Source organism: Strigops habroptila, chromosome 4 (genome assembly GCF_004027225.2).
Source record: "Strigops habroptila isolate Jane chromosome 4, bStrHab1.2.pri, whole genome shotgun sequence".
Classification (NCBI taxonomy): domain Eukaryota; kingdom Metazoa; phylum Chordata; class Aves; order Psittaciformes; family Psittacidae; genus Strigops; species Strigops habroptila.
This window is the reverse complement of record NC_046358.1, coordinates 977,598-1,002,238: the sequence shown is the minus strand read 5'-3', so window position 1 is coordinate 1,002,238 and position 24,641 is coordinate 977,598. Positions and strand designations below refer to the sequence as shown.

General features: G+C 45.0%; 1 protein-coding gene across 7 annotated transcripts in view; it reads left to right on the top strand.

Annotated features, from left to right (window-relative positions):
• Nucleotides 1-10,817: 10,817 nt before the first annotated feature.
• Nucleotides 10,818-24,641, top strand: part of PAK6 (p21 (RAC1) activated kinase 6) — a 41,013-nt gene continuing 27,189 nt past the window's right edge. For 4 of the 7 annotated variants that reach the window (XM_030483623.1, XM_030483621.1, XM_030483617.1 and 1 more), the window contains exon 1: nucleotides 24,151-24,228. Coding sequence is in view for 2 of the 7 variants with exons in the window: in XM_030483614.1 (XP_030339474.1) it covers nucleotides 11,114-11,210 (97 nt within the window). In the remaining 5 variants the exon portion in view is untranslated. Of the gene's footprint in view, nucleotides 11,211-23,414; nucleotides 23,744-24,029; nucleotides 24,229-24,641 lie in introns of those variants that run through there. The other 3 variants (XM_030483615.1, XM_030483622.1, XM_030483614.1) reach the window with 3 other exon arrangements.

Here is a 24,641-nt window from a genome sequence, read left to right as displayed (position 1 = left end):
AGGATTTACTTCCTCATAGCTTCTCCCATGCATCAAAGTGAGAGTAGAAGAGTTCATCACTAGTAACTTCTTCCTTTAAAACTAAATTGGCTGTAAGTGTGTTTTCATTTGGTCAAGTTCTCCAGCTACAGTTCTGTTTGTCTAAATTCTGCTTTTCAACTTCATTCTGTATTTTCTGAGTTGCTACAACCCATCTTCTTTCCTGTTCTTTCTGCGTATGTCTCACTACTCCTCTCGTTTTGACCTGTGTTCTTTTTCCTTTTCCAGATATCCAGTGCTGCCTTTATACTCCCTTCATGAAGGTTATATACTCTTGTCATTCAGGAGTAAGACCTGAATGCACTGATTAGATATTAAAGCTTGCTTACGTAAACTGCTGCTCAAGAAGTTTTGTCCGTTAATACCTCAAATAATGCTTCCTGTAGTACAAGTCATTAGTCATCTGTTGAGCAAGCAGATGAAATAATGATCTATCTCTAGCCAGAGTGGAAAGCAAAGATCACTGGTAGATTACAGCTTCTTTAGCTCTAAAAGGACTTGGGTGTTTCTTAGTGCTTTCCTTTAGCTGAAATCTGTTTTCTTTTGCTGATCTTCTAACTCCCTTTAGGCAAAGTCTGGGGGTTCTCATTTACTGTCCTCTCGCTTTCAGCTGCTTCAGTTTATATCCTGCAACACTGATATGGAAACCAGGTAGCTTAGGAAGAGGATGCTCATAACAAAGTATTGGTCATCCCAAGGACTTCTCAGGCAAGACATGTTTCCAGCCAACACAGAACTACTTCACTACCTCTTCACCTGTTTCATAAACCCAATTCTGACAGAAAGCTTTTGAGAACAGTCTGAACACACAGATGAGACTCTCAGCAGAAGTTCAGTAAAGGAAATTTGTTCTTCAGGTCTTAAATATCAGTAAGTGAATCTGTTTGTCTTTAATGAAGTCTACTTTAAAGCTGAAATGCTTGATTATTACTCTTATGTTGACTTGGCATCTGTGTTCTTACTGAGCAAAATGTGTGCTACTCCTCCCCAAGACTGAAATAACAAACACTTAGCAATGGCACTACAACCTTTTCTATAGAACCAAACACACACAAATAAAGAAGAGCAACTAGCAGCTATAAAAACAAAGAGCAGCATCTCTTGTGCTGCTTGTTCGACTCTAATGTAACTCCACATCTCTTCCACACGGGTTAGTCTCTACCTACCCTATCCTATGAGCTGGTTGCACCAATATGTGAAAAAAGGTCAGGGACGTCTGTATCTCTGTGGAAGTTTTGTTTTCCACACAACTGGGTACAACTGTGATCTATTAAATTCCTTGGGCTTACACTCTTATTCATGTAATAAACAGTAATAGCTCAGATTCAATCACCATATATTTTAGTGATAACCTCACCAGGACTTCTAGGCTTGGCCATCAGACATCATTTCACCCTACCCTCTACCACGTGTGGTGGTCCTTGTCATCTCAGCACCTACAGCTGCCTCTTCCTCTGAAGAAGTTAGGAGGATTTTGATCTCCCAAGCTTCTTGTGGGCAAAGCCACAAGAAATAAAACCAGTTTTATTTCATGACTGGTCTATTACAATGCTGGCCTCAGATCTTGGGGCACAAGTGTCTTTTACACAATGATTCAAAAAGTGATGCTTAGGAAAAACTTGTCTAAGGTTGGAGGCAGACACTTACTTTAAAAGGTTAAAGAAACCCATAATAAGGCTTCATGCCTGCAAATATGTGCTTAATATTAGAGGCTAAATAAGTTTGATCATGTTCAGTTACCAGAAACTAATATCATTGGCATCTGGAGAGCAAGGTGCAAACTTGACTAATGTTTCCTGGGGCAAATGCCACATGCTTGTAATCTCACACATCCCTTCTGCTTGTCTTTGGTGCTTTGGTATCTGAGGAGAAAACATCAAACTCTTATTAAAAGTTTCCTTGCCTAAGGAAATGGCTTTAAAAGCTTTCAACAGAAGGATGTTTCCTTCATCATACATTTGGTGGATACAACACAAGTTGTGTGATGTTTATCAATATGAATGTTAGTCAAACAAAGTGCCTACTGAATCCGGCAACTCTCTGGTTAAATTTCAGAGTTGGAAGAGCTCTATTGTGAATGTAGGAGATGACAGGCAGGATTCCAGCAGATGCACTATTTCAGTGTGCTAGAAAATCAATTATTCTTATAAAAGGGACTTTCTAATTTTTTAAATTGGAAAATGGAATATATTCACATAGCTGAAAGAAGGAAAAAAAAAATCTGTGATGCCTGAGATGTTGCCGTTCTTCCTCAGCCTGCTTTCCATTTGAACACAAAGATGGGTTTGCATCTATATTACCTGGAGATACAGCAACAATATCCTGTTCTTTGGCTGCTGTGGCAGTAGTGAAGTTTCTCCACTGGAATTATTAATTTGATGCAACTCAGGTACAGTCTAATAATATGCATGATACTCCACTTGGAATTATATTATTGTCCAGATGGTGCTTTTTCTCCTACCTTGGTAACCTGCAGGGGGAAAGTGGGGGTTTGTTTTATGCACAGCTTATTTCCCTGCTTCTGAAATGCTGCAGTAGCATCACAGCTGTTTGACAAGGAAGGTCAGAAGAATGGAGGTGATTTGTAATGTTGGACACTGCCGGATCCTGCTTCTAAAGCCTGAGAATTTGGGGGTTTGCCACTTTTCTTATGATCCATGTGCCAGCAGCAGCTGTCAGCTTTAGATCTGTCCCCAGAGTTCTGACTGGGAAGAGCCTGCCCCTAGTTCTTTTTTATTCCTTGCTAGGATCATGCTATAGATAAGGGTTCTTCAAAGGCTACAGGAAAGGGTAATGGTACAGAAGAGCTGAGCTTCTAACTCTTTGAGGAATTAAGAGCAACTTAGCTGATGCTCTAAAGGCCTTGAACTGCACCTCACAGAGCAGCCCTGCATGCAGTAACCCACCCAAACCCCCTGATACTTTCACATGAGACCATGGAGCACTTGGCTGCTGCTGAAGCTGTGGAATGGTTGTTCTTTGAAACAATTTGCTGGTATTCATAGGACACCCCTTTGCCTCTGTGTTCATATAAACTGTCTGCTTTGCTTCAGAAAAGTAAGAGTTAAGTGCATAATGTTGTCCACTCTTATATGGGGCCTACAAGGATGCTGGAGAGGGACTCTTCATCAGGGGCTGTAGTGACAGGACAAGGGGTGATGGGTTTAAACTTAAACAGGGGAAGTTCAGGTTAGATAGAAGGCAGAAGTTCTTCCTGTGAGGGTGCTGAGGCGCTGGCACAGGGTGCCCAGAGAAGCTGTGGCTGCCCCATCCGGGGCGGTGTTCAAGGCCAGGTTGGACACAGGGGCTTGGAGCAACCTGCTCTAGTGGAAGGTGTCCCTGCCCGGGGCAGGAGGTTGGAACTAGATGGTCTTAAGAATCTTTCTTCCCCATTCTGTAATTCTATATTAAATGGAAAAGGATCTAGAAATAATGGTAGGAAGTCACTGAGCCCCAACAAATGCTGCAGATAAAAAATCTAGGTTGATCTAATGTGCATGAGATGTACATAGGCTGTGAGTGGGGTGAACCCCACAGGTCATGAGTGGGTTTCAGCCAGAGGTGAACCCCAGGTCATGAGCCATTTTCAGCTTATTAAGCTCTGATGGCTCTGTCTGGGTTAGAAGGAGCTGCTTCTACTGGTTCTGGGGCTCATCAGGATCAGTGTCTACACCTGTGAAACACAGGTGACACAGGTTATCTCATTAGTACTTATATATTGTAATGACCAACAGTGTTGTGCAACCTTATTACTTCTACTTGGGTTCAAATTTAAAACAGGGAGACTTAGGTTAGATACAAGGAAGGAATTCTTTACAGTGAGGGTGCTGAGGCGCTGGCACAGACTTTTCCCAGAGAAGCTGTGGCTGCCCCATCCCTGGCAGTGTTCAAGGCCAGGTTGGACACAGGGGCTTGGAGCAACCTGCTCTAGTGGAAGGTGTCCCTGCTCGTGGCAGGGGGCTGGAACTGGAGGAGCTTTAAGGTCCCTTCCAACACAATCTGGGATTCTGTGATGCTTGACTATATCAGTGCAAATGATAAGAAAAAGCAGCTCTTAATAGTGAAGAACTGGAAAGTTCTTAAAAGAAGCTGCAGAAGCAAAAAAAAAAAGACTCAGATTTCTAAAACAATAATGCTAAATCAGAACTTTTTAAAGTATATCTACAGATACATACAAAAAGTGTTGCAAACTCTGAAAGTAACTTGCTAATATCACATCTTAAGAGATCATTTTAAGGCAATGTGTCAGCTCGTTGTACCATCCCCTGCTGCCCTCAAAAGATATTTATAGGAGCTACAAACTCCTAAAACTAAGATAACTGGTAAAAGTATTTATCAGCTCAGATAGACGTATTCCAAATGCTTTTGTATCTGAGACTTCTCCTTGCCTGGGGACTGTATTAAATAGATTATGAAACCCATAAAGCAGAAGTATGCAGCTCTGACTGATACATGATCAGAGGTGGAAGCTTGGGCTTGTGCAAGCAGGTGCTGTTACTTACCAGAAGATTCCCAGAATGAGCTAGAAGAGGCAGCAACTCAGGAGGACAACAAGGGTGTTGTGAGGTTCTGCAGTGAGAAAATCTGAAGGGCCAAAGCCCAACTAGAGCTTAAACCTTGCTACTGCTGTAAAAGGTAATGAAAAAGGCTTCTATAAATATGTTGGCAACAAAAAGAGGGCTAGAGCAAACCATAATGACAAAGGATGAGGATAAGGCTGAGGTACTTAATGCCTTCTTTGCCCCGGTCTTTGATAATATCTTTGTATTTATATATTTATATTAATATATATCTATATTATCTTTAATAATAAGACCAGATGTTCTCAGGGTACCCAGTGTCCTGAGCTAGAAGACAGGGATGGGAAGCAGAACAGAGCCCCCATAATCCAAGGGGAATGGCCAGCAACCTGCTACACCACTTAGACACACACAAGTCTATGGGGCCAGATGGGATCCACCCATGGGTCCTGAGGGAGCTGGTGGAAGTGCTCACCAAGCCACTTCCCATCATTTAGCAGCAGGGAACTACAGGCTTGTCAGCCCGACCTCAGTCTCAGGGAAGGTCATGGAGCCAGATCATCTTGAGTGCCATCACACAGCACATATGGGACAACCAGATGATCAGGCTCAGTCAGCCTGTGTTTGTGAAAGGCACATCCTGCTTGACTGACCTGATCTCCTTCATGACAACAGCATCCTGGCCTGTATCAGCACTAGTGTGGCAGCAGGGCCAGGGCAGTGACTGTCCCCCTGTACTGGGCACTGGTGGGGCTGCACCTCGAATCCTGGGTCAGTTCTGGGCCCCTCACTGCAAGAGAGACATTGAGGGGCCGGAGCGGGGCCAGAGAAGGGCACTGGGGCTGGTGCAGGGCCTGGAGCACAAGTGTGATGAGGAACGGCTGAGGGACCTGGGGGGGTTTAGTCTGGAGAAGAGAAGGCTCAGGGGGGACCTTCTCGCTCTCTGTAACTGCCTGACAGGAGGATGGAGCCAGGAGGGGGCTGGTCTCTGCTCCCAAGGAACAAGGGATGGGACAAGAGGAAACGGCCTCAAGCTGCACCAGGGCAGGTTTAGATGGAGATGAGGAACAATTCCTTCCCCAGAGGGTGCTCAGGCATTGGAACAGGCTGCCCAGGGCAGGGCTGGAGCCACCGTCCTTGCGGGGGGATTAAAAGATGTGTGGATGTAGCTCTTGGAGACATGGGTTAGTGGTGTCCTTGGCAGTGCTGGGTTTATGGTTCAATACGATGATCTTAAAGTTCTTTTCCAACCTAAACAATTCTATGATTCTAAGCAGACAAATTACACCTCCTGCATGTGCATCAGCAAATAATTCTAAACCTTTCCTCTGCTCTGCTGCTGATTTCCCAAATAATAAATATTCCAAAATGGCTTTGGGCTAAACTGGAACTTCTGAGATGTTGTGCTTCTGCTCTGCACTAGTGATTTCCCCAGGGATGCTTCAGTGTACAAAAGCTCAGTGTTCTTATTCTAAGTGAGCTATTTGACTGTGGTCTTGAGAACCGGTGGTTAGAAACTCTGGTTCAGCCTTGGGCTATGGGCACTGCTGTTAATGTGCCTGAGCTTAACTAGATTGTCCTTAAAGCTTGCTGAAGGAAGACTGAAGCTCCTTTAGCAGTTCCATTCTCTCAGTTCTTACTATGTTACACTCACTGCCCCTCTGCTTGGTTAAGCTAGCAGAATGCCATTAGAAACTTCAAAACAAGGAGGTTTCATTTCCATTTGTTCTTTATCTGCTAGAATGTTTTAAATTATTGAACAAGCAAGTGAACATTGAGGTCAGTCAGAGCAGGGAGGAACCTGGTCCTTTCTGTTGCTGTCTAGAAATCCGTGTTCCCATCTCTCCTCTTATAATAAGTAGCATCCCAAGCTGTTTAATTATTGATCCCGTGGCTCCAGCTGGTGTGGAAGTGTGATTTAGAGAGCAGGATCAGCAGCTAAGTGACACCATGCTGATGAAAGACAAACATCACTCTTCAGTTCAGTGTCTGTGCCTGAGCTTATGTTTGTTTTTCCAGTGCTTTGGATTCTCTTGACGCACAGCTCTTCAGTGTCTCTTGAATTGCATAGTTCCTTTCTTGAAGCTGAGCTACTAATGTGTTTTCATTTAGGGTAACACTTGAAATAATCATTCACTCAGGAATCATTTCGTAGGGAAGTGTTGAAGTATTGCAAAATTCAGTGGATATGGCTTGTTCCTCGATATCCAGTCAGAATAGATCCAGTAAAAAGGCAGTTTGCGCCATTCTGCCACACCTTGAGCTCTGCATTTACCCCTAAGGAGCCAGCCTGGATGAGTACTTCACCTGTGAACTGAACTGGCTACAACTTGTCCTTTCATTTGTCTGTTCCCATGGCTCCACAGTCCAGATCTGCTGATATCCCCGTTGAAGAGATAAGGATGTCAGGGATTAAACCCAACTGTAAGAAGGCACCTATTGTCTTAGTGGCATGTCGCCTGCTCCTGCTATGTTTGTAAGGGATCCATGGAAGACTTTCCTCCATGTAGCTTTAGTGCAGAGTGCCATATTATTATATCATGGAAATTATCACTTAGCTCCCGTGCAGCTAAAAGCAGCAGTTTTTATATCAAGATGTAAAACCTAAGTGTCAGCTGAAAGTCTTGCTTAGCCTGAAACAGAAAACATTACTGGCAACTGGTGTGGGCAGCTGGAAAGATAGGCTCTCATTTGCTTCACACATGGGGAATGTGTAACAGGAACAGGCCATTTTGATGCAATTATAAAAGTTATTATTCCTCCTTATCTCCTGGGAAAGAGTATTTTTCAGCTGAAGAGACAGACAACACTGGAAAACTCACCGGGATCCTCTTCTCAGTTCTTTCAACAGATAATTCTCACACAGCTGAACACTGGATCCATCTTTATCACTTCTTGTTCATAAGCATTCATTTCTGCTACACATGCTCCATGCACCAAGATCAAAATGTGGGTTTGCTTCCTATCAGCTAAACTGTGGACATTTTTATCTACATGAGCAATATATCTATCTACTTTTAGGCTGCCCACAAATCGCTTCCTGACTTTCTCAATTACAAGCTTAAGTTTCTGTGGCCTTTCACTATATGATGTATTCTTCACTTTCTTAAACTTCATTGTGGTTTCCACAGTCATCTTTCCTTATATCCTTTCCAGAAATGGATGTGTAGCAATCTGGATAGAGGGAAAAGGCAGAACAACTGCCATGTGATTAGGAACACGCTCTTGCATTGGATAACAAAAAGAGCTCCAGTTTTCCTTGCTTTCTTAGGAAATCCACACTGGTCCTTCTTAAAATGGGAGACAGCAAATTCGGGAATGGTGTTTGAGTAATTGGATTTGTAAAGGAGAGGTAAGAAAACTGCTTCTCCTGAATCTTCTTGCTATTTCATTGTGGTAAAAGCCAGGCTGCTGGGTCTTGTGCTGCAGAAGCTGTGGATGTTTTGGCAAAGGCCTGTGAATGCTTCTGGCATGTGCAGTTTTGTTAAACTCTTCTTACTGAGACAAGAAGGGTTCCAGACTGAAGAGCTGGCATTGCATGGGATTCTGGGCAAATCATTTAATTCCTGGAGTTTTCCTGTTTATAAAACAGGTATTATACCTTTATGTATATTTTCATATCTAAATATACATATTTATATTTCACTTCTGTGGAGGAGAAATGGTTCATAAAACCAAGGTAACACTTTGATACATGTAGTTGTTGGTTCCCTCACCTGCATCGGGATTAGCAATTTCTGTTGGTCCCTATCCCTAGTGCTTCTGGGCAGTTGTAAGGTACAGTTCAACCAGTAATGTTTCACCAAAACAGGTTTTGTGTTTGGTATTAGTATCCAGAGAGTAAAAGAGGACATCCATCCTCTGTTGTTTGAGCTGGGGTGTAGTAGCTCTGCCGGCTGTTATGATCCAAGCTGTTGTCTTTGAAAACTAAGCTATTTTTTAAACTCAAAACTTTGAATTTTGGAGCTTGATCTGTATCTTGAACTAATTCTTTTTAGCATCCAGCTTTTAGGAATGTCCTGGTCCTGTCAGATTTCAGTGTGATAGATGTTGCATGTTTAGTTTAGGTGCCATACCCAGAACGCTCTCTTGACATCTCTGATAGCTTCCCTGTCACGTCCTTAAATCACCCTTTATTCCTCCCAATTTATTCCCAACGCATTCTAAAATGGTGGGTTTTGTTCATGTTTAAATGTATCATCTTCTCTTTTCTTTCTCTTCTGTGTTTTGCAGTTTTTATGTGCACTACATGGTTCATTATATGAAGGTTGCATTAATGTGCAGTGGCACTCCACAAAGTCAAGGCAAAGCCAACACTCACAGTTATTATTCAAAGTGATTATAAGCAGGGTGAAGCCTTTACATAAAGCAGGGCGTCTGTCCCCTCTCTTTTGGGGACATGCTACTGTCTTTCCTTTCAGAAGTGGCTGTATTTTGGTGATGCTGCAGAGATTTTTCAGCCTACAAGTTCCTACACAAACACGAGTGTTATATGACCTCAAAAATAGCTATGAGCTGGAAAGCAAACTCCAGCTCTAATGAATGAAGTCCGAAAGCTGACAGTATTCAGCAATTTCACAGGCTCAGGAGCTTTTCTACCAAGAAAATTCATTCCTGAGACTTGTTGACAGAAACATCAAGAGCGGAACTGCTGCCTTTGCCTCCACCCACCCCAGCAAAGAGTGGGGGGAGAAAAGCAGCTCTTTATAAATAGCTCTGTTCCTGTCCTATTTGTAAATTCAGTGCTTTTTGTGTCAATGACATCACCCTCTTCTCCATGGCAACTCCCTACGATGTCAAAACTGCAAGGCACCAGCACAGAAACTTAAACCAGCAGATGAACAGGTTGATTCAAGATGATTTAATTGAGAAATAGTGCAGAGGGTGATCAGAGGGAGTGGGAAGCGTGAGCAAACAGGATCCTGTCACCTCTGCTTCTCTGGAAAGCTTGCATCTGCAATGACTGCTTCTGAAACTCTGCCCCATCTCTCTCTATAAGCCCCTGTCAGGAGGAGGAGGAGGAGGTGGGTGGGAGGAAGGCATCTTATTCTCCATCTCCGGTGTGTCTGGAGAGAAGCACTACAGGTGACTAAGCAGGAGGAGCAGGACTGACTCACTCCTGAGTTATTTTCTCCCTCCCCTTCTCTCCCCCCTTCCAGCTTTTCTGTTTGTTTTTGAGCTTTCACCCAACAGCTTGTATTTTTCCCCAGGCCCTGCTGAGAAAGAATTAGCAGCAGGTTTTCTTGTTACCTAATGCTCACAAAACCGTGCTTGTGGTTATCCAGGGGAGGAAATGAAAGCCAAGTCTAAAAGCAAGAGAAATGAATTGTCTCTTGGATACAACACCTTTATCTTCAAAAAAAGGAAAAGGAAAAAGTGCTTCTCCTTTCTGAATGTTGTCCAGGAAATACTAAAGTGACTGCCATGCCAGGAAGCTGTAAATAACTGGCTGCTTTATCAGACTACCTATGGAAAATACCTAATTGCCTCACTGGCAGCCCTGCTGGGTTTGACTTGATTTCTCAACCGACTGCAGTGGGGGGAAGCTATTCCACTTGCTGTCTTGATTACAGGATTGGATTCTGCTGGGTTCCATTTGGGACTCAAGTAGCAGGAACATAATGGATACATCTGCAGAGTTTCAGTCAGCCTGAACTGTCACTGCTTCAATCAGCTTAATAAATCTGTCCTAATTTACATCCCTATGAAGTCTAAAGCCTTAGAACAGGTTTCCTCCCTCCTTCTGCAGGGATCTGTTGTTGAAATTCAGCCTGCAGAAGTGTCAACTTGATATTATATTGTGTATGATTGGTATTGTGTGCCATGGGCTCAGGCAAGTTATGCAAGATCAGCACAACACCTACAGAGTTCTGACAGCCAGAAAGGGCCATGGCACTGCAGCCCAGGTTGATAAGTAACACTTTGGTTTGCCTGAGCAATGCTGTATTTGCCACTCTTGCTCTGCAGTTTATAGCTCTGTAGGGCAAAGGAGCCTTTGATTCACAAAGTGTGAGCTTTGTTATGTCTGTGAAGTCCCTCCCTGCCCCAGAGTGTAGCCTAAGTCAGCCCTCCTGTGATTTCAAGGCTCATTTGAGGGGAAATGTGTGTATCATCTTTATACAGCAGGATCTTGATTAGCATCTTGCTCTTGCCTTTTGTGCAAAATGTCACTCCACACACAGTCCCATCCTCTTTGCTGAGCTCACAGCCCACGATAATAAAGATCCCAGAAAACATTGATTCACTGCAGTACAGTGTGTGGCTACACTGAGATCTCAGCAGTTAAGTGCAAGGTTTGAATGGAATTTAACACTGTGCTTCCCTCTGTCCTCCAAGTGTGAGGACATGTTACCTCAGTGAATTCTAGCACTCTGCCGAGTGGCAGAAGGAGGAGTGTGTGGCACTGGTACACTCCTCCACGGCAGCTGGCACTGGGTAGTGCTGGTGAGTAAGCAGCTGAGCTTGATATGTTTGCATGTGTGTGAGACTGAACCAGGAGCTTTCAGAAGAAGCTTGAAGATGAAATTGCTGAGAATTTTTGCCTGAAGCAAGGGATGTTTCCCGTGTTTAAGACAAGCAGCAACCTGCGCTCACAAGGAAGAAGAGACTCAATTCACTCCACAAGTATTTCTCGGAGACCTTTTTTTCAAGGTAAGACCTTTACTGTGGGAGGTGGATGGGGCAAAGGGTCCAGCATCGTGAGTTTTAAAACTGAGATGACTTCTACAATGTCTTTTTACCTTCCTAAGCTGTAACACTGAGATAAATCTGATGTTCCTGCTACTCCCTCTTTAGGCTACACATTTAAATCAGCCAATAAGAACTAATTTTCTGAGGTCTGAAGCTGTAAAAAAGGGGTGAGGGGGAATGCTTTTGGCTCTGCCTTTTGCCTGCCTGTGGTCTAGTGGTGAATAAATGCCATTGCCTGTGCTTCTAAATCGTGTACTTTAATAGTAGAATGATGGGTGGTGTAAGAACGGAGGATGAATGAAAGGCAAATTGAGTAAATGGACATGAGCTTGTGGTTTATTAATTTCATTTAGTGCTTTTAAACATTGATAGAGTATTTGCTGTTCTGTAGGAGGCAAAAGGGAGATGGTTCATGCCTTCAGAACTTGAACTCAAAGGTTTTTAATATGTTTGGTTTCAAGAAATGCTATTGAAACAAGGAAGGAGGATGATAGGATATATTTAAAGCATCTGTTTGAATTACAGCTGAACAACCAGTTTATCACTGTTAAAAACCATTTGTGGAGAGGCCAGAAAGTCATAGAGAGCTCCTTGTCCCAGCTGTAGGCAACTTGTTTGAAAAGCCTCATTTAAGGTAGGAAAAAGTACCTTAAATGTCCAGAGACAGCTCTGGAAAAAACCGGTAACATCTAAAAAATCTTTTATGATCAATGTTCCCTCCTCCCCAGAATAAACCTGAAACTCCTCCTAGTTGGGAACCCAGCTGAGAACTGCATGCTTAGGTTGTGGTGTATAAATTATAGTCCCTGATGCAAGTCCAGCAGAGCAGGGGTTTTGCAAAGGTGCTGGAACCAGGAAGGAAAGCACTTGCTGAGCCTGGAAGTACAGCGCAGGGTGTAGGCATGAGTCTTCGCTTTCTCTTTGCACACTGGTTGATCTAGTACTTGTATTCAGTTCCGTTTTGCTCTTGGAAAAGGAATAAAATGTGCTCATAAAAGCAGAAACATGTTCTATTTAAGGAAGTAAAGTGTAGTTGGAAAACTTCTGCACCTAGAGCTGAGAAGGGGGTAAAAGCTTGTTGAGTCTGAGAACTGAAATCAGGATGATCTCTGACTTGTTGCCTCCCCTTCCCTGTGCAAGGTAAGGAATGGAGTGGTGCCTAGAGGGAAAGCTCTGCTCTGGGAAGGTTGCAGAGTGGTTGGGTGAGATCACCCAGGGAAAGGTACTTACGCGTGGTGCTCAGGCAGGGAATGGTGGCCAGGAGGGTGCTTGGTGCCAGCAGTCAGTGCATAGCTCTGCTGCCTCCACAGCCGGCTTTGCCAGGCACTGGAGCAGTTAATGCACTTGGATGCTGTTGCTGCAGTTTGATTCCACTTTGTAGAAATAGTTGAGATGCGGATATTCCTGCCAGCTTCGCCGTCAGGAGTCATCAGTTCTGCCTCTGACACTTGGGGAGCATGAATGAATAACTCTCAAAACACTAATCTAGGGCAGCTTCCAAGAATCCTCTGTACTGAAGTCTGGAATACGTTGTGCTCTGAATCATTATCCAGGGACAGCAAAGACTTTGAAGAGGTGTTTACCCAGCGCGTGGACACATTGAACTTCAAACTCCCAAAGAAAACCTGCCCTGACAACTTTCAGTAGGACATTTGGAGAGGATAGACACCAGCATCAAAGGGTAGGAGAGCAAGGGATGTGCAAGCAAGGCTACAGAGGAGCAGGGAAACCAAAGAGGGACAGTAGTAGCAGTGTGCTGTGGGCTGGTGCACAGCCAGAAGTATGGCTTTGGGGGGGTACGGAAGGTGCTGCTGCTTTTGTCAGTATCACTTGACATCAATTTAAACTGGAATTTTGCATAACTAGTCATAAGGACCATATTATCTTGCATGTGATGGTTCTTGTATTTCTTCTTGCTGCTGGGATTTGGTGGGAGAGGGACTTTTTGCCCTTCCTGAGAGAACCGTGGAGGGACGGATGCATAGGAGGAAGCAAATGGTACTGCTGGAGAACACAAAGCACAGCAAGCTAGCTAAAGGTGATCCTAATTGAGGAGAAGGAGGATTGGTATTTAATTAAAACTACAGCTAAAACCCAGGCTCTTAGTAGTAAAATAAATAATAGCAGGACATGAATAATTTCTCTTGGGGGAATGTCGGAGACAAAATTACACTAATGTAATAATAAAAGGGGCCTGGATGCAATTGCTCAGAGGAATAGTAACAGGATAGAATGATTTTGCACTGCTAAGAAGTTCAAATGTGGTTCAAGTCAAAAGGGACTGAAACCTGTTAAAGCTCCTCGGGGCTCTCAGGCCATTTCAGGAGGCTGAGTTGTCTGAGTTACTGAACCCGGGGCTGATGCTTTCCTTGGCAATCCCAGCAGAGCCAGGAGGTTGAGCTCCTTCTCTGCTCTAACAAATGACAGCAAGTTAAGTGTGTCACACTCCTGCTGCTCAGTCAATGTGCTTTCAGTGAATTAAAAATGAGTATTTCAGGCCCAGACTTAGGATAAGTGAGCCATGTGTCATGCATCTGGAGGCAAGAAAGGACATTTAACCATCTTTTGCTTCCTCATTTCCCTCCCACTCCTCATTTCGAATTGTGAAATCATTTCAGAGCTCCGTCTGCATTCCTCAAGCTGTGATGCCCATTCTGGTAAGGTTCTTAAATAGCATCAAGTCATTAACCATTCTCAACTGAGTAATATACAGTGACATGATTTTTTTCCATCACTGACTTGCATAATGATACACTTTGATTTTTGTTACTCTTTCCACTTCATCCTTTTCATTTCCATGATGTCCATCTGTTTACCAGACAAGGTTTAGGAAAAAATGGGAAAAAACCTCCCAGAATACAAAAAGAAAAACCCACACAAGTGACTGTAAAGCGATTTAACAGAGAACAGAGGTGCCAGGGCGCTGGAATGAGAACTGCTGTTGTCCAAGGTAGGAAAGTGAGGGAAGAACCTGCTGCTTGGGGACCAGAAAAGCAGGTAGTAGAACCTGTTTCTTTTTATTTTCTTTCTCTTTTCTTTCCCCCTTACCCCAAACTGGAAAAAGAACCCAACCAACCAAGCAATCACCCCTACCTCCCAAAAGCCAATCCAAAACCCCAAGCAAACCACCACAGCTGGCATTGTGGCTGTCTGAAAGCTGTCTGGTTTACAAAGGCTGGCACGTGTTGCCGTAGTCAGTTCTTGGTGACAAGATCTGCTAAGAAAGAAGCATTAACCAAGAATTCATGTTCCTCTGGACTTGCTTAAAGTCTAGCAAGGAATAGTGCTGCTTCAACCAAAGAGCACTGTGGAAACAGTTGAGGGATGTATTTTTTTTCCCCTGCAGGTTGTTGAGGGGAAGTAGGAAGACCTGGAGAATATCTGACACACACAGGCTACCATTTGCAACAGCAGTGCTCTGCAGGGAACAAGGACAGCCCCAAAACCCCCAAGTTTAGTCAAAGGAAAGAGTAAGGTAATAGTTGTTTGTGGTAAATATGGAAGGTAGCTTGTAGTTTGCTCTGAAGAATCAGAGTGTAGCCAAACTACACCTCTGAGCAGTGCCATTTCTACTCAGCTGAGGCACTGCAGTCAGCATCCACTGGCCAGGGGCAGGTACCCTGCCGATACCATGTGGAGATACCTGACACACCACTGTCTAAAAAAGGTGCTTTAGTCCTTAAAATGAAACATGCTGTTTCAAACTGGAAGGCAAACACACTCAGCAGTTCAGCAGGGACAAGTGATGGCTCTGAGCTCAATTGTTTTTCCCCTGTGAATCTGGTTCAGTTGAACAGTCTGTAGTGGCAGTGTCATCTTCCTGATGGCCATCTAGTTTTCCTACTTTCCTCCCTATGCCCAATGCCTTATAAACAACTATATTTTGGTTTTCTTATACTCTGATGAAAACTTTCATAGATCTCACTTACTGATCTCTGGTGATATTCATGTTACTGTGTCCAGAAGACAGCACTAAATAGGCTGCAGAGCTTCAGTTGTGTTACTGAAAGAGTATGGATCAGGCCACTGCCCTCTCTGCTGTGCTGTGGGTATGTTTTATTCTCACCCATATCAACCATTGAGTCTTCTTTCAAAGATGTGACTTTTCAAGTCATTGCAGGAGCTGAAGAGCAGTGTTTGGATAGGGAGAACTGGTATGAAGGTCTTGCCTTAACCTGGCCCAGGAACAGATGGGTTAATATGTGTAGTGGCCAGAAGGCACTATTCAGAGCTTAAAATAACCAAGATGGGGATAATTTTGCTTTAAAAACCATCTGGGTCTTGATTCAGTGCTCATTAACATTCATAGTAGCCTTATGATTGGTTTCTGGAAGAATTAAGCAGGGTGTTACACTCCATAATGAGTACTTTGGGTCTTGTCCAAAGAAAGTACAAAAATGCATACAATAATGTTGGAAATTAACTCCTTTCCTGTAGCATACAGCTTGGAATAAGAATCTTTCTAGTACTTGTGGAAGTCAATGAGAAACCTCTGGTTTCAAGGGACTTTGGATTGGATTTGAAGAACAGACATTACAGGAAAGAAATCTCTCTGGGCAAGTCACCTTTGAGCTGTTCATGCTACAGTGAGCTGTCCAGTTTGGGTACGCACATAATTCACTTGTGGAAATCGGAGCTCCTGGGTGTGTAGTGAAAGGTAATGGAAAATCAGATTGCAAACCTACATGCTGTTAGAGACTATTTGGGCCATAAAATGAAAATGCATGCTGTGTTTATTTCATTAGAAACCGAAATGGATAAAGCAATGTCACAAGTAGTTTAGATCTTGGACCACCTCATCAACCACAGATGATGTTAGTAGACAAGACACTCCTGTTTGTGACTGCTACTGAGGAAGCGTCCTGATTTCTGACACTGTTATAAAATATGCCCTGTTGGGTGTTAACAGGAAGAAAATACTAATTCTGCTGCTTACTCCCAAATCAGGAATTTGCAAAGCTCTTGGGTCTTTTGTGTTCTCTTCCAAGTTCTAAATATGTTCTCCTGAAGCGTCTGCAAAATAGCAGCCGGAGTGACGTAAAGCTGAGCCAGGAACTTATTTAAAGAACACTGTCATTTATTTCTGTGTCATTTAAAAGCATGGGTTTAAACTCTCCCTTAGAACTCAGGGTCACTTAAATCATCTGGCTACTTCTCATTTGTGGTCACCTTCATAATGGGTGGTGGCTGTTCTTGGGCTGAGATTGCTCTTTGTTGAAAGAAGGATATGGAAGAATATTCCAGATAACTACCCGAGTCTTTCTGTAGGAAACCTTTGCTTGAGCACAACTGCTAACCAGGCTTCCAGTGTGCATCAACGTTCTGAAGAACAAAGCAAGCAAATGCTCATTCTGAGTCTTAACAAGACTTGAATTTGTTTTTAAAGGTCACAGATGGAAATGAACTAAGTTAATACTTCTTTGATTTGAACACATTTCTCTGAATTCATTTATTTATAGACTTTCTTTGGCACTGCAGAGAGCAGATGAGCAAGAAATGTGTTTTTGAATTAGTAGTTTGATGAATGATGATTAAGTAGAAGGTTAAGTGATATTTTTCACTTATTTTTATGATGCCAGCTTCAGCATCTCTAGATCTGCAGAATAGGAGACATAAAATTTTATTTACAGCTTGAATGGCTGTGTCTTATGTTGCTCCTTTCTTAAGTTATTTAATTATTATTATTCAGAATCTGAATATTTCCTTTAACTAATTACTCATATATATATAGATGTATTGACAAGACAAGGGGGAATAGCTTTAACCTGCCAGAGGGAGATTGAGATGAGCTTTTAGGCAGAAGCTCTTCCCTGTGAGGGTGCTGAGGCGCTGGCACAGAGTGCCCAGAGAAGCTGTGGCTGCCCCATCCCTGGCAGTGTTCAAGGCCAGGTTGGACACAGGGGCTTGGAGCAACCTGCTCTAGTGGAAGGTGTCCCTGCCTGTGGCATGGGGTTGGAACTGGAAGAGCTTTAACGTTCCTTCCAACCCAAACTAGTCTGGGATTCTATGATATAAAGTGGATTATTTTCTGGATTACCTTGAAGAGGATTCCAGTTCAGTTGTTCCTCTATGCTTTCAGCCACACAGTAGCCAGCAGGACCTAGACTTGCTCCAGAGGAAGGGCATTTGTTCTGACTGCAGCCAAATGCCAGCAGGTCCATGTGGTCAGGTAGGCTGTATGACTGTATTCAGCTTGGACTCCATTAATCATGCAGTAGGGTTTTGGTATAAAAGTGTTCTTGCAATACCAGAAACAGCGGCATGTTTCAGTCCTTTGTAATGTGCATTGTCTGACTGTGGGCATGTCACAGTTTCTTATTGTGGACTCTGACAGCATCTGGACAGGGACCTTTTTTACAAGGGCCTGTAGGGACAGGCCAAGGGGAATGGCTTCAACCTGCCAGAGGGGAGATTGAGATGAGCTCTGAGGCAGAAGCTCTTCCCTGTGAGGGTGCTGAGGCGCTGGCACAGGGTGCCCAAAGAAGCTGTGGCTGCCCCATCCCTGGCAGTGTTCAAGGCCAGGTTGGACACAGTGGCTTGGAGCAACCTGCTCTAGTGGAAGGTGTCCCTGCCCGTGGCAGGGGGTTGGAACTGGAGGAGCTTTAAGATCCCTTCCAACCCAAACCACTGTGTGATTCTATGGTTCTATAATAGTTGCACAAATGTTCTGGGTAGTTCACAAGTTTTTTTTAAGGGAGAAAATGGTGGTTGGAAGGTTTATCATGTGCCTGTGTTCTGCTGAAACAGTGTGTTCTGTCTTGTGCTGGTATTTAGACTATTTTAGCTTGCAGCCTGAACAAAGACTGGGGGAGAGAGCTGAGGATAAAGGAAGTAAAACGCTTCTCTGACTCCTAGAAGGAAAGAGCAGAAATTACTCTTAGGGGAGGGGGTTGAGATAAACTTTGGATCCTCATCCCCATTGCAATGGTCGACCCTTCCCCTTTTCTATTCGTCACCTTCCATTCAAACAGCTGCTCTCTGCCTCCATCATCCTTCCCCCAAAATAACCTTCCCGTACACCACCACAGTACAAAGCACCCTCCTGCACTTGCTGTAGGGTGGCTGCTGCTGGGAGGGTGACTGTACCACCCATTCCCTGGCACAAGACTAACAGTGAAGCTCTCAAACATGAGCTCCATGTACTCAGCTGCTTAAAGCTGTGTCATCTATGAGGGCAGTTGTTTCCTGCCTCCAGCAAGTGGGATGGGAGCTCTTGTGCTGTACAGAGCCACGTGCCTGAGGTTTGACAAGCATAAGCTTCAGCCCTCAAATTATTCTAGGCTCTTGAGAGTTGGGTTTGAATGTTCTCAGATGTAGAGAGTGACTAATAACAGTAAATGGCATTAGACTTTTGCTACCATTATTTTAGCCACTAGAAATACTCTGAATTCTGGTTAATACTTTTGCAATAGCTGACTGACCTAGTTCTTCAGAACAAAAGCTGGAGTCTCTATTCCTCTTATGTCAGCCAGGGACTTCAATCTGCATTTCTATAGCATCTTTAAGGATTGCAGCATGCCTGAAAAACCAACAGATTAAGCCGCCTCTGTTCTGTGGGAGTTAAGTGTTGTCACAGTCATCTTACCAGTGTGCAGAATGCCTTTCCCAAGGTGACCTGGCGACTGGAAAAGGTAGGATACACTGAATTCCTGCTGTGGTATTGCCATTGACGGACTGATAGTCCTGACTTTATGGGAAGCAGCAGATATACCTCTTGTGGAGGGTGGCACAGACTTGTCTGGTGGAGCATGACGTTACTTCCATTATAACTTAATATGTCTGTGAATTTTTGCAAGTAAAAGATCTGGAAGGAGCAGGAGGTGGCTGTGAGCCAAGCTGTATTGATATTATCTGCAGGGAATGTCTACCAAGCCACAGGAATTCAACCAGTAGCAAAATAGCGTGTGCTGTGTTCAGGTGATCCTCTGGAGCATTAGTTTCAACTCCTCATCACAGTGGGAGTGGAAATTTTCAGAGAATCTGCTGTTTTCTTGCTCTCTTTAAGCTTAATCTGATTTCTTGCCTGTGTTCTCAGCTCTCTGCATAGCCCAGTGTCCTCATCCTGGCAGAATCTGCAGGCCCCTGTGTTGGTTCTGCTTTGCTCCACCATTGGAGTTGCATGGTCCAGCAGAGCCTGGCTGCGATTCTTCCTTAGTGCCCACAAGAGCCTGAAGCGGCACAAACTTTATTCTTTCATGTGACCCGGTGTGGGTTGTATGTGGTGATGTGCATATGGTGAATAGGGACTCTGAGCACCATGCTGCCCTGCCACGGGGATGTGTCCTGATCTAGAAGAGCCTGCAGTGCTCTGGTAGAGGTGCTGGAGTTGCTTAAGCAACTTCCAGGTCTTCATCTTTGGTGCATTTGGGTTTTGTTCTGAATTGCGCCAAAAAAAATGGAAACTGGATCAGACTGTAAACCTTGGGGCCACTTCCCAGCACACTGAAGGAGCTCACACAGTGGGAGTGTAGGTGCAGCTTTGTCATAGAATGATATAGAATCCCAGAGTGGTTTGTGTTGGAAGGGACCTTAAAGCTCCTCCAGTCCCAACCTCCTGCCATGGGCAGGGACACCTTCCACTAGAGCAGGTTGCTCCAAGCCCCTGTGTCCAACCTGGCCTTGAACACTGCCAGGGATGGGGCAGCCACAGCTTCTCTGGGCACCCTGTGCCAGCGCCTCAGCACCCTCACAGGGAAGAGCTTCTGCCTCAGAGCTCATCTCAGCCTCCCCTCTGGCAGGTTAAAGCCATTCCCCTTGGCCTGTCCCTACAGGCCCTTGTCCAAAGCCCCGCTCCAGGTTTCCTGGAGCCCCTTTAGGCACTGGAGCTGCTCTAAGGTCTCCCCTTCATGCAGCAGAGGGGGAGAATCCGCTCCCTTGACCTGCTGCTCAGACTCTGGGGGTCAGCCCAGAGCATGGGTGGTGTTCTGGGCTTAAGCACACGCTGAAGCTGGGTCATGGGAAGCTTCTTATCAACCAGGACCTAGTGGATCCTGCTGGGATCTCCAGGACACTGCCTCTATAATGTCAGCAATACACAGTAGCAGGAGGATAACCTGAACATTAGAGCTAGCAATCCAAATAGTGCTCTCTTGAAATGCTCTGCCCACCTCTGGATACAGCAGCCTTGGAGAAAGTAGCTGAGCTGTAAGCACTTATTTAAAACGAAACTGCCTCTGCATTGCTCCCTCCTTATCTCCAGTCCTGGCTAATGTCATGTGTTGATTAAGAGACTTGCAGACTTGATTCCTATCTCATGCTTCTTCCCACCAGTTGATGCTGATGTTTGGTGAATTTGCAACACAGCCTTTCTCCTCGTAACCCCTTTGTCCCAACTGTTGGTGTATTTTTTCTCTTCCCTGTCCAACTTACTCTGGACTTCAGGAGCCATGAAAGAGAAGAGGGACCGCATGTCTTTGGTGGAAGTGCATTTGTGCCTCCTAGCAAACCCCAGTGCTCAGAGGAGCCCAGCTCGAAGGTCTGGCTCTGAACCACAACCTATCTCCATGGGTGGAATTGCCTTAGATCTTACTGGGACTTCCTGAATGCATCAGATTTACTGTGCCTTGGTATTAGGCTTCTCTGGAAGCTTTGTTGAAGCAGGATAAATTTTTCCTAACAGCTTTCCCAGGTCCCACAAACTCCAAAGAGGTGCCCAAATATGTTTCTCCTGGCTGAGGCAGGAGAAAGGCTTTGTAGATTTGGCCATCTGAAGATTGGAAGTGCCCAGTCTTGCCTGTTGGCATTGTAAAATGTTGAAAAGGGTTTTTTTTCTCTCACAAAATTCTGTTCCAATAGAGGTGAAATGGGCTTAAATGGAATCTATTGCAGCAACAGCACAGGGCGTGAAGTCCTGGTGCCTTCCTGATGCAGTGATGTGGACGGGCAGGGTGAGGAAAGAGGTGAGATCTGCAGTTCTCATCTGCAATTTGCTATGCTTTGTGTCTGGGGAGGGGACATGGAGCATGGAATGGCCTTTGCTGTGTGTGTAGATACATCAGGCAGTCTGCAATGCAAGCAGTTAGTCAATGTACCCTGCAGCACTTCTTGCTTGCCAGTTCTGGCTGCCACAGCCAAGGCAGACAGGACCTGAATGAGCAGCATGGAGTAGAGCAGCTGTAGGAGGAGTGGGGTGTGTATGTATGTGTTTATAGAGATGTGTGAGTATCATTAGTTACATTATCTTGTGCAACTCCCTAGGTAAGAAGGGAGCAGTGGGCAGGGGAAGGAGCAGAGAAATGTTTAATATTGGACAGTTGCTAAAGGGGGAAATTAGAAATGCATCACTTTGGGAAATTTTTCTTCAAGGAGTGTGGGACTGTGGGACCAAACTTGTGAATAGAAACACTGGGAAGTGTCCTCATTTTTCATTAAGACTGTAGGCAGCAGAGGTTCACACCAACTCAAAGATGCCTTGGTTTCATCTAAACTTGTGTCTTGACAAGTAAAATCAGGCTCTTCCATTTATAAAGAACTCGTGTCTTGTTCTAGAAGACTATCTTAGCATGTAAGCCCATGAAATATAATCCTTATGCAAATCTGAAGCCAGTTCCAAGCCTGGGTGACTCCTTGTAGAACACAAATGACATTGCTTTGTGATGCTCCCAAAGCTATGGTGGTGTAGACGACTCCTCACTGACTGGCACATCAGCAAAGCAGAGATGCAGCAGATGACAGCGACTTTGCCCTCGCTGTCCTGTTTCCTCCACACCTAGCAGGATTATGCTCTGTTTCCTCATCTCTGATCCTCCACCAGGCTGCTTCTGCCTTGCAAGTTCCAGTCTTCTAGAGAAAGAATGTGTCCCCCTCTCTTGATTGTAGTTTATTTACTACTATTAACATGGACTTTTCTTCTTCTGATTACATCTGTGTACAGGGCCTGCCCTGTAGGAGACAAGCTCATCCCCAGACAGAAAGGAACCTGGCTACCTTTATTTCCTGTACCCTAGGGATGCTGCTGTGAGGTAACAGGCAGGAAACCTTGGTCTCTTTGGCAGGCTCTGGCAGGCAGGGACCTGCAGTGTAATGTAGATGTGGTGACTGCACTTTCAGGAAGGAGCTTTCCACAACTTAGCTAGCAGGTCTGGAAATGAGGATTAGGAACCTCAGACCACCAGCTACAATGCCAGGGTTCCCTCTATGCTCCCTATATGAACCCCAGTTCTGTTCCTTCTTCATTATCTTGCTGTAGAGCTGCATTCCCAATAGATCTGTGACTCTGGTTGTTGTACAAAGATACTGCAGCCTAGTTGGGCAGGATGAACAGGTAGGAGGGAAAATGGGAATGAGGGAACATGGCTAAAACGCTACTGGGCTGGTCCACCTCTGATGGACAAGCCTCTCCCAGCAGAAGTGATGACAGCCTAATGATTATTTGTAGCATGCCCTTTATTTACTTTAAGGGCAGTTCAAAAGGTGGATTTTTAAGGCTTTTATCTCTGCTCTTTGGACCTAAAAGTATCCTAAGGTTAAGCCAGCATTGTTAGTTGTCTGCAGAGGCCAAGAATCCTCTTTATTTGCAGTGGAGCAAGAGGAACTGATGGGTTTGCTGACATGAACTCTGACCTCTTCCAGGCTTGTAATCCCATAAGTGTCCTCTAAGGATGCCCCCTTCCACCCCTGCCCATCCGCCAGTGCTGGTGGTGGAGCTGGTGTCCCACTGAACACGAGTTGCTTGTGGAACCGGCTATTTCCAGGAGCTGGTGAGCCCCGAGGCGCGGCGTCAGGATTACAGGGTGATACAAGACTTCAGCCCTCGCAGCACTGACTCACGCCGGGCAGCGACAGGGGAAAAGTAAAAGCACCAGGTCATGTGCTGCTCATCTGCAATGCAAATACATGGGTGAATTCTTCTATAACCCAGCCATAGAGCAAGAAATCAAAGCTTTCCTGCCAGGAATGACAAGGGGATCGGGGCAGGTCCTGAAATCTGCAGCCAGGCAACACTGGCGGAGATGTTGGATTCGTTAGAAGCTGCAGCAGCTCTAGGCCCTGAGGCTGTGGAGCAGAGAGAGAAGAGCTGACGAGCTTTAATAAGTCAGCAGTGAAGTGGGGATGTAAAAAAAGGATGGAGGGGAACAGGAGATGATCTCCCCAAAGGCTCTTGCCTGAGACCCAGCAGACTTCAGTGCCCAGGTGTGACTCTGAGCTCTTTCTCATCCCCTCTAGGGACCAAAGAAGGAGAAGACGATGAGGAGAAGGCAAGATGGTCCCAAGAGGCTCCGCTATCGGCGTCCGTCGTTTGCCTTGGAAGAGGAACCTGAGGCTTCTCCGCGCTAAGAGCTTCTGTGTCCCATCTGCTACCACGCCCTGAAATCAAACTCGGCAGCTTAGGTGAAGCAGGCACTGTACAAACATGTCAGACTTGCCTCCACCCCTTTTCCTTCTCCCGCTTGCTCCCGCCGTCTTTCCCTCTCAAGTTTATCGGCGTGTCAGCGGATCCCGGTGGCAGAGCACTCGCACCTCACCTCTGCTTACGGAGCAATGAGGAGTCAGGGGTAAGCTCCTTCCTGCAGATTTGGGGCTCAGTATTGGCTTGCTTGCTTGCTTTAAAGCAGTAACAACCATGTCCTAATGGCTGCTGTTCCTCTGTTTACAGAGGACTAGGTTTGTCAGTTTGAACTAACGTCTTCACTCCCCGGTGGCTGTGCAGCTACAGCTTAACCCCTTCCCTCCGGAGCTAAGCCTTGCCACTGCCAAGAATTAGCCTGTGTTGGCAGTGCCAGCCTAAGGTAGAGTGAGAGGGGAATGGTTTCAGGGGGTCATACAATTTTTTCTCTCAAGGGATGGTCCTGGAAGGGAAGAAAAACCAGGAGGTGGATTCCTTTGGGAAGGACTTTACTTCATCTTTACTCCTATAGCCCAGCAACACCGTCCTCCAATCGGCTTTGCTGCATGACAGTGGGAGAGTTTCCCTCCAGACCCTTCTTTCTCCTCTCACTCGGAATTGTCCTCTACCGGCATTGTTGCAGCAGGACTGCCAGTAAGATCTTGTGTTTTTTGCTTTCCAGTGTCTTTTAGGTGGACCAACATTTGGGTCTGTGGAGCCTGGGGTCTAGAGCTTTAGCCTATTGACCCTCAGGATGATGGGGAATATGGAGAGGAAAATGCATTGTTGAATCTTGCAGGGTGATGTTCTTAAAACACTGGGATGAAGAAGGGGTTAAAAATTACTGTGGATGATGCTTGGGAGAGCAGACAGCATGTCAGGAACATGCATGCTCGTTGCCTTTACAGGAGACATAGCAGTATCTCCTCTGAGGTCTCTTGTATCTGAAGGACCCTCACCATGTCTTGTGAGGTCTAATTGATTCCCTGGTTAAACCCTGCATGTCTGTACTCCTGACCTCTTGCTGCTGTGCCAGCCAAGAGCCTTTCAGCACACCCACTGAAACT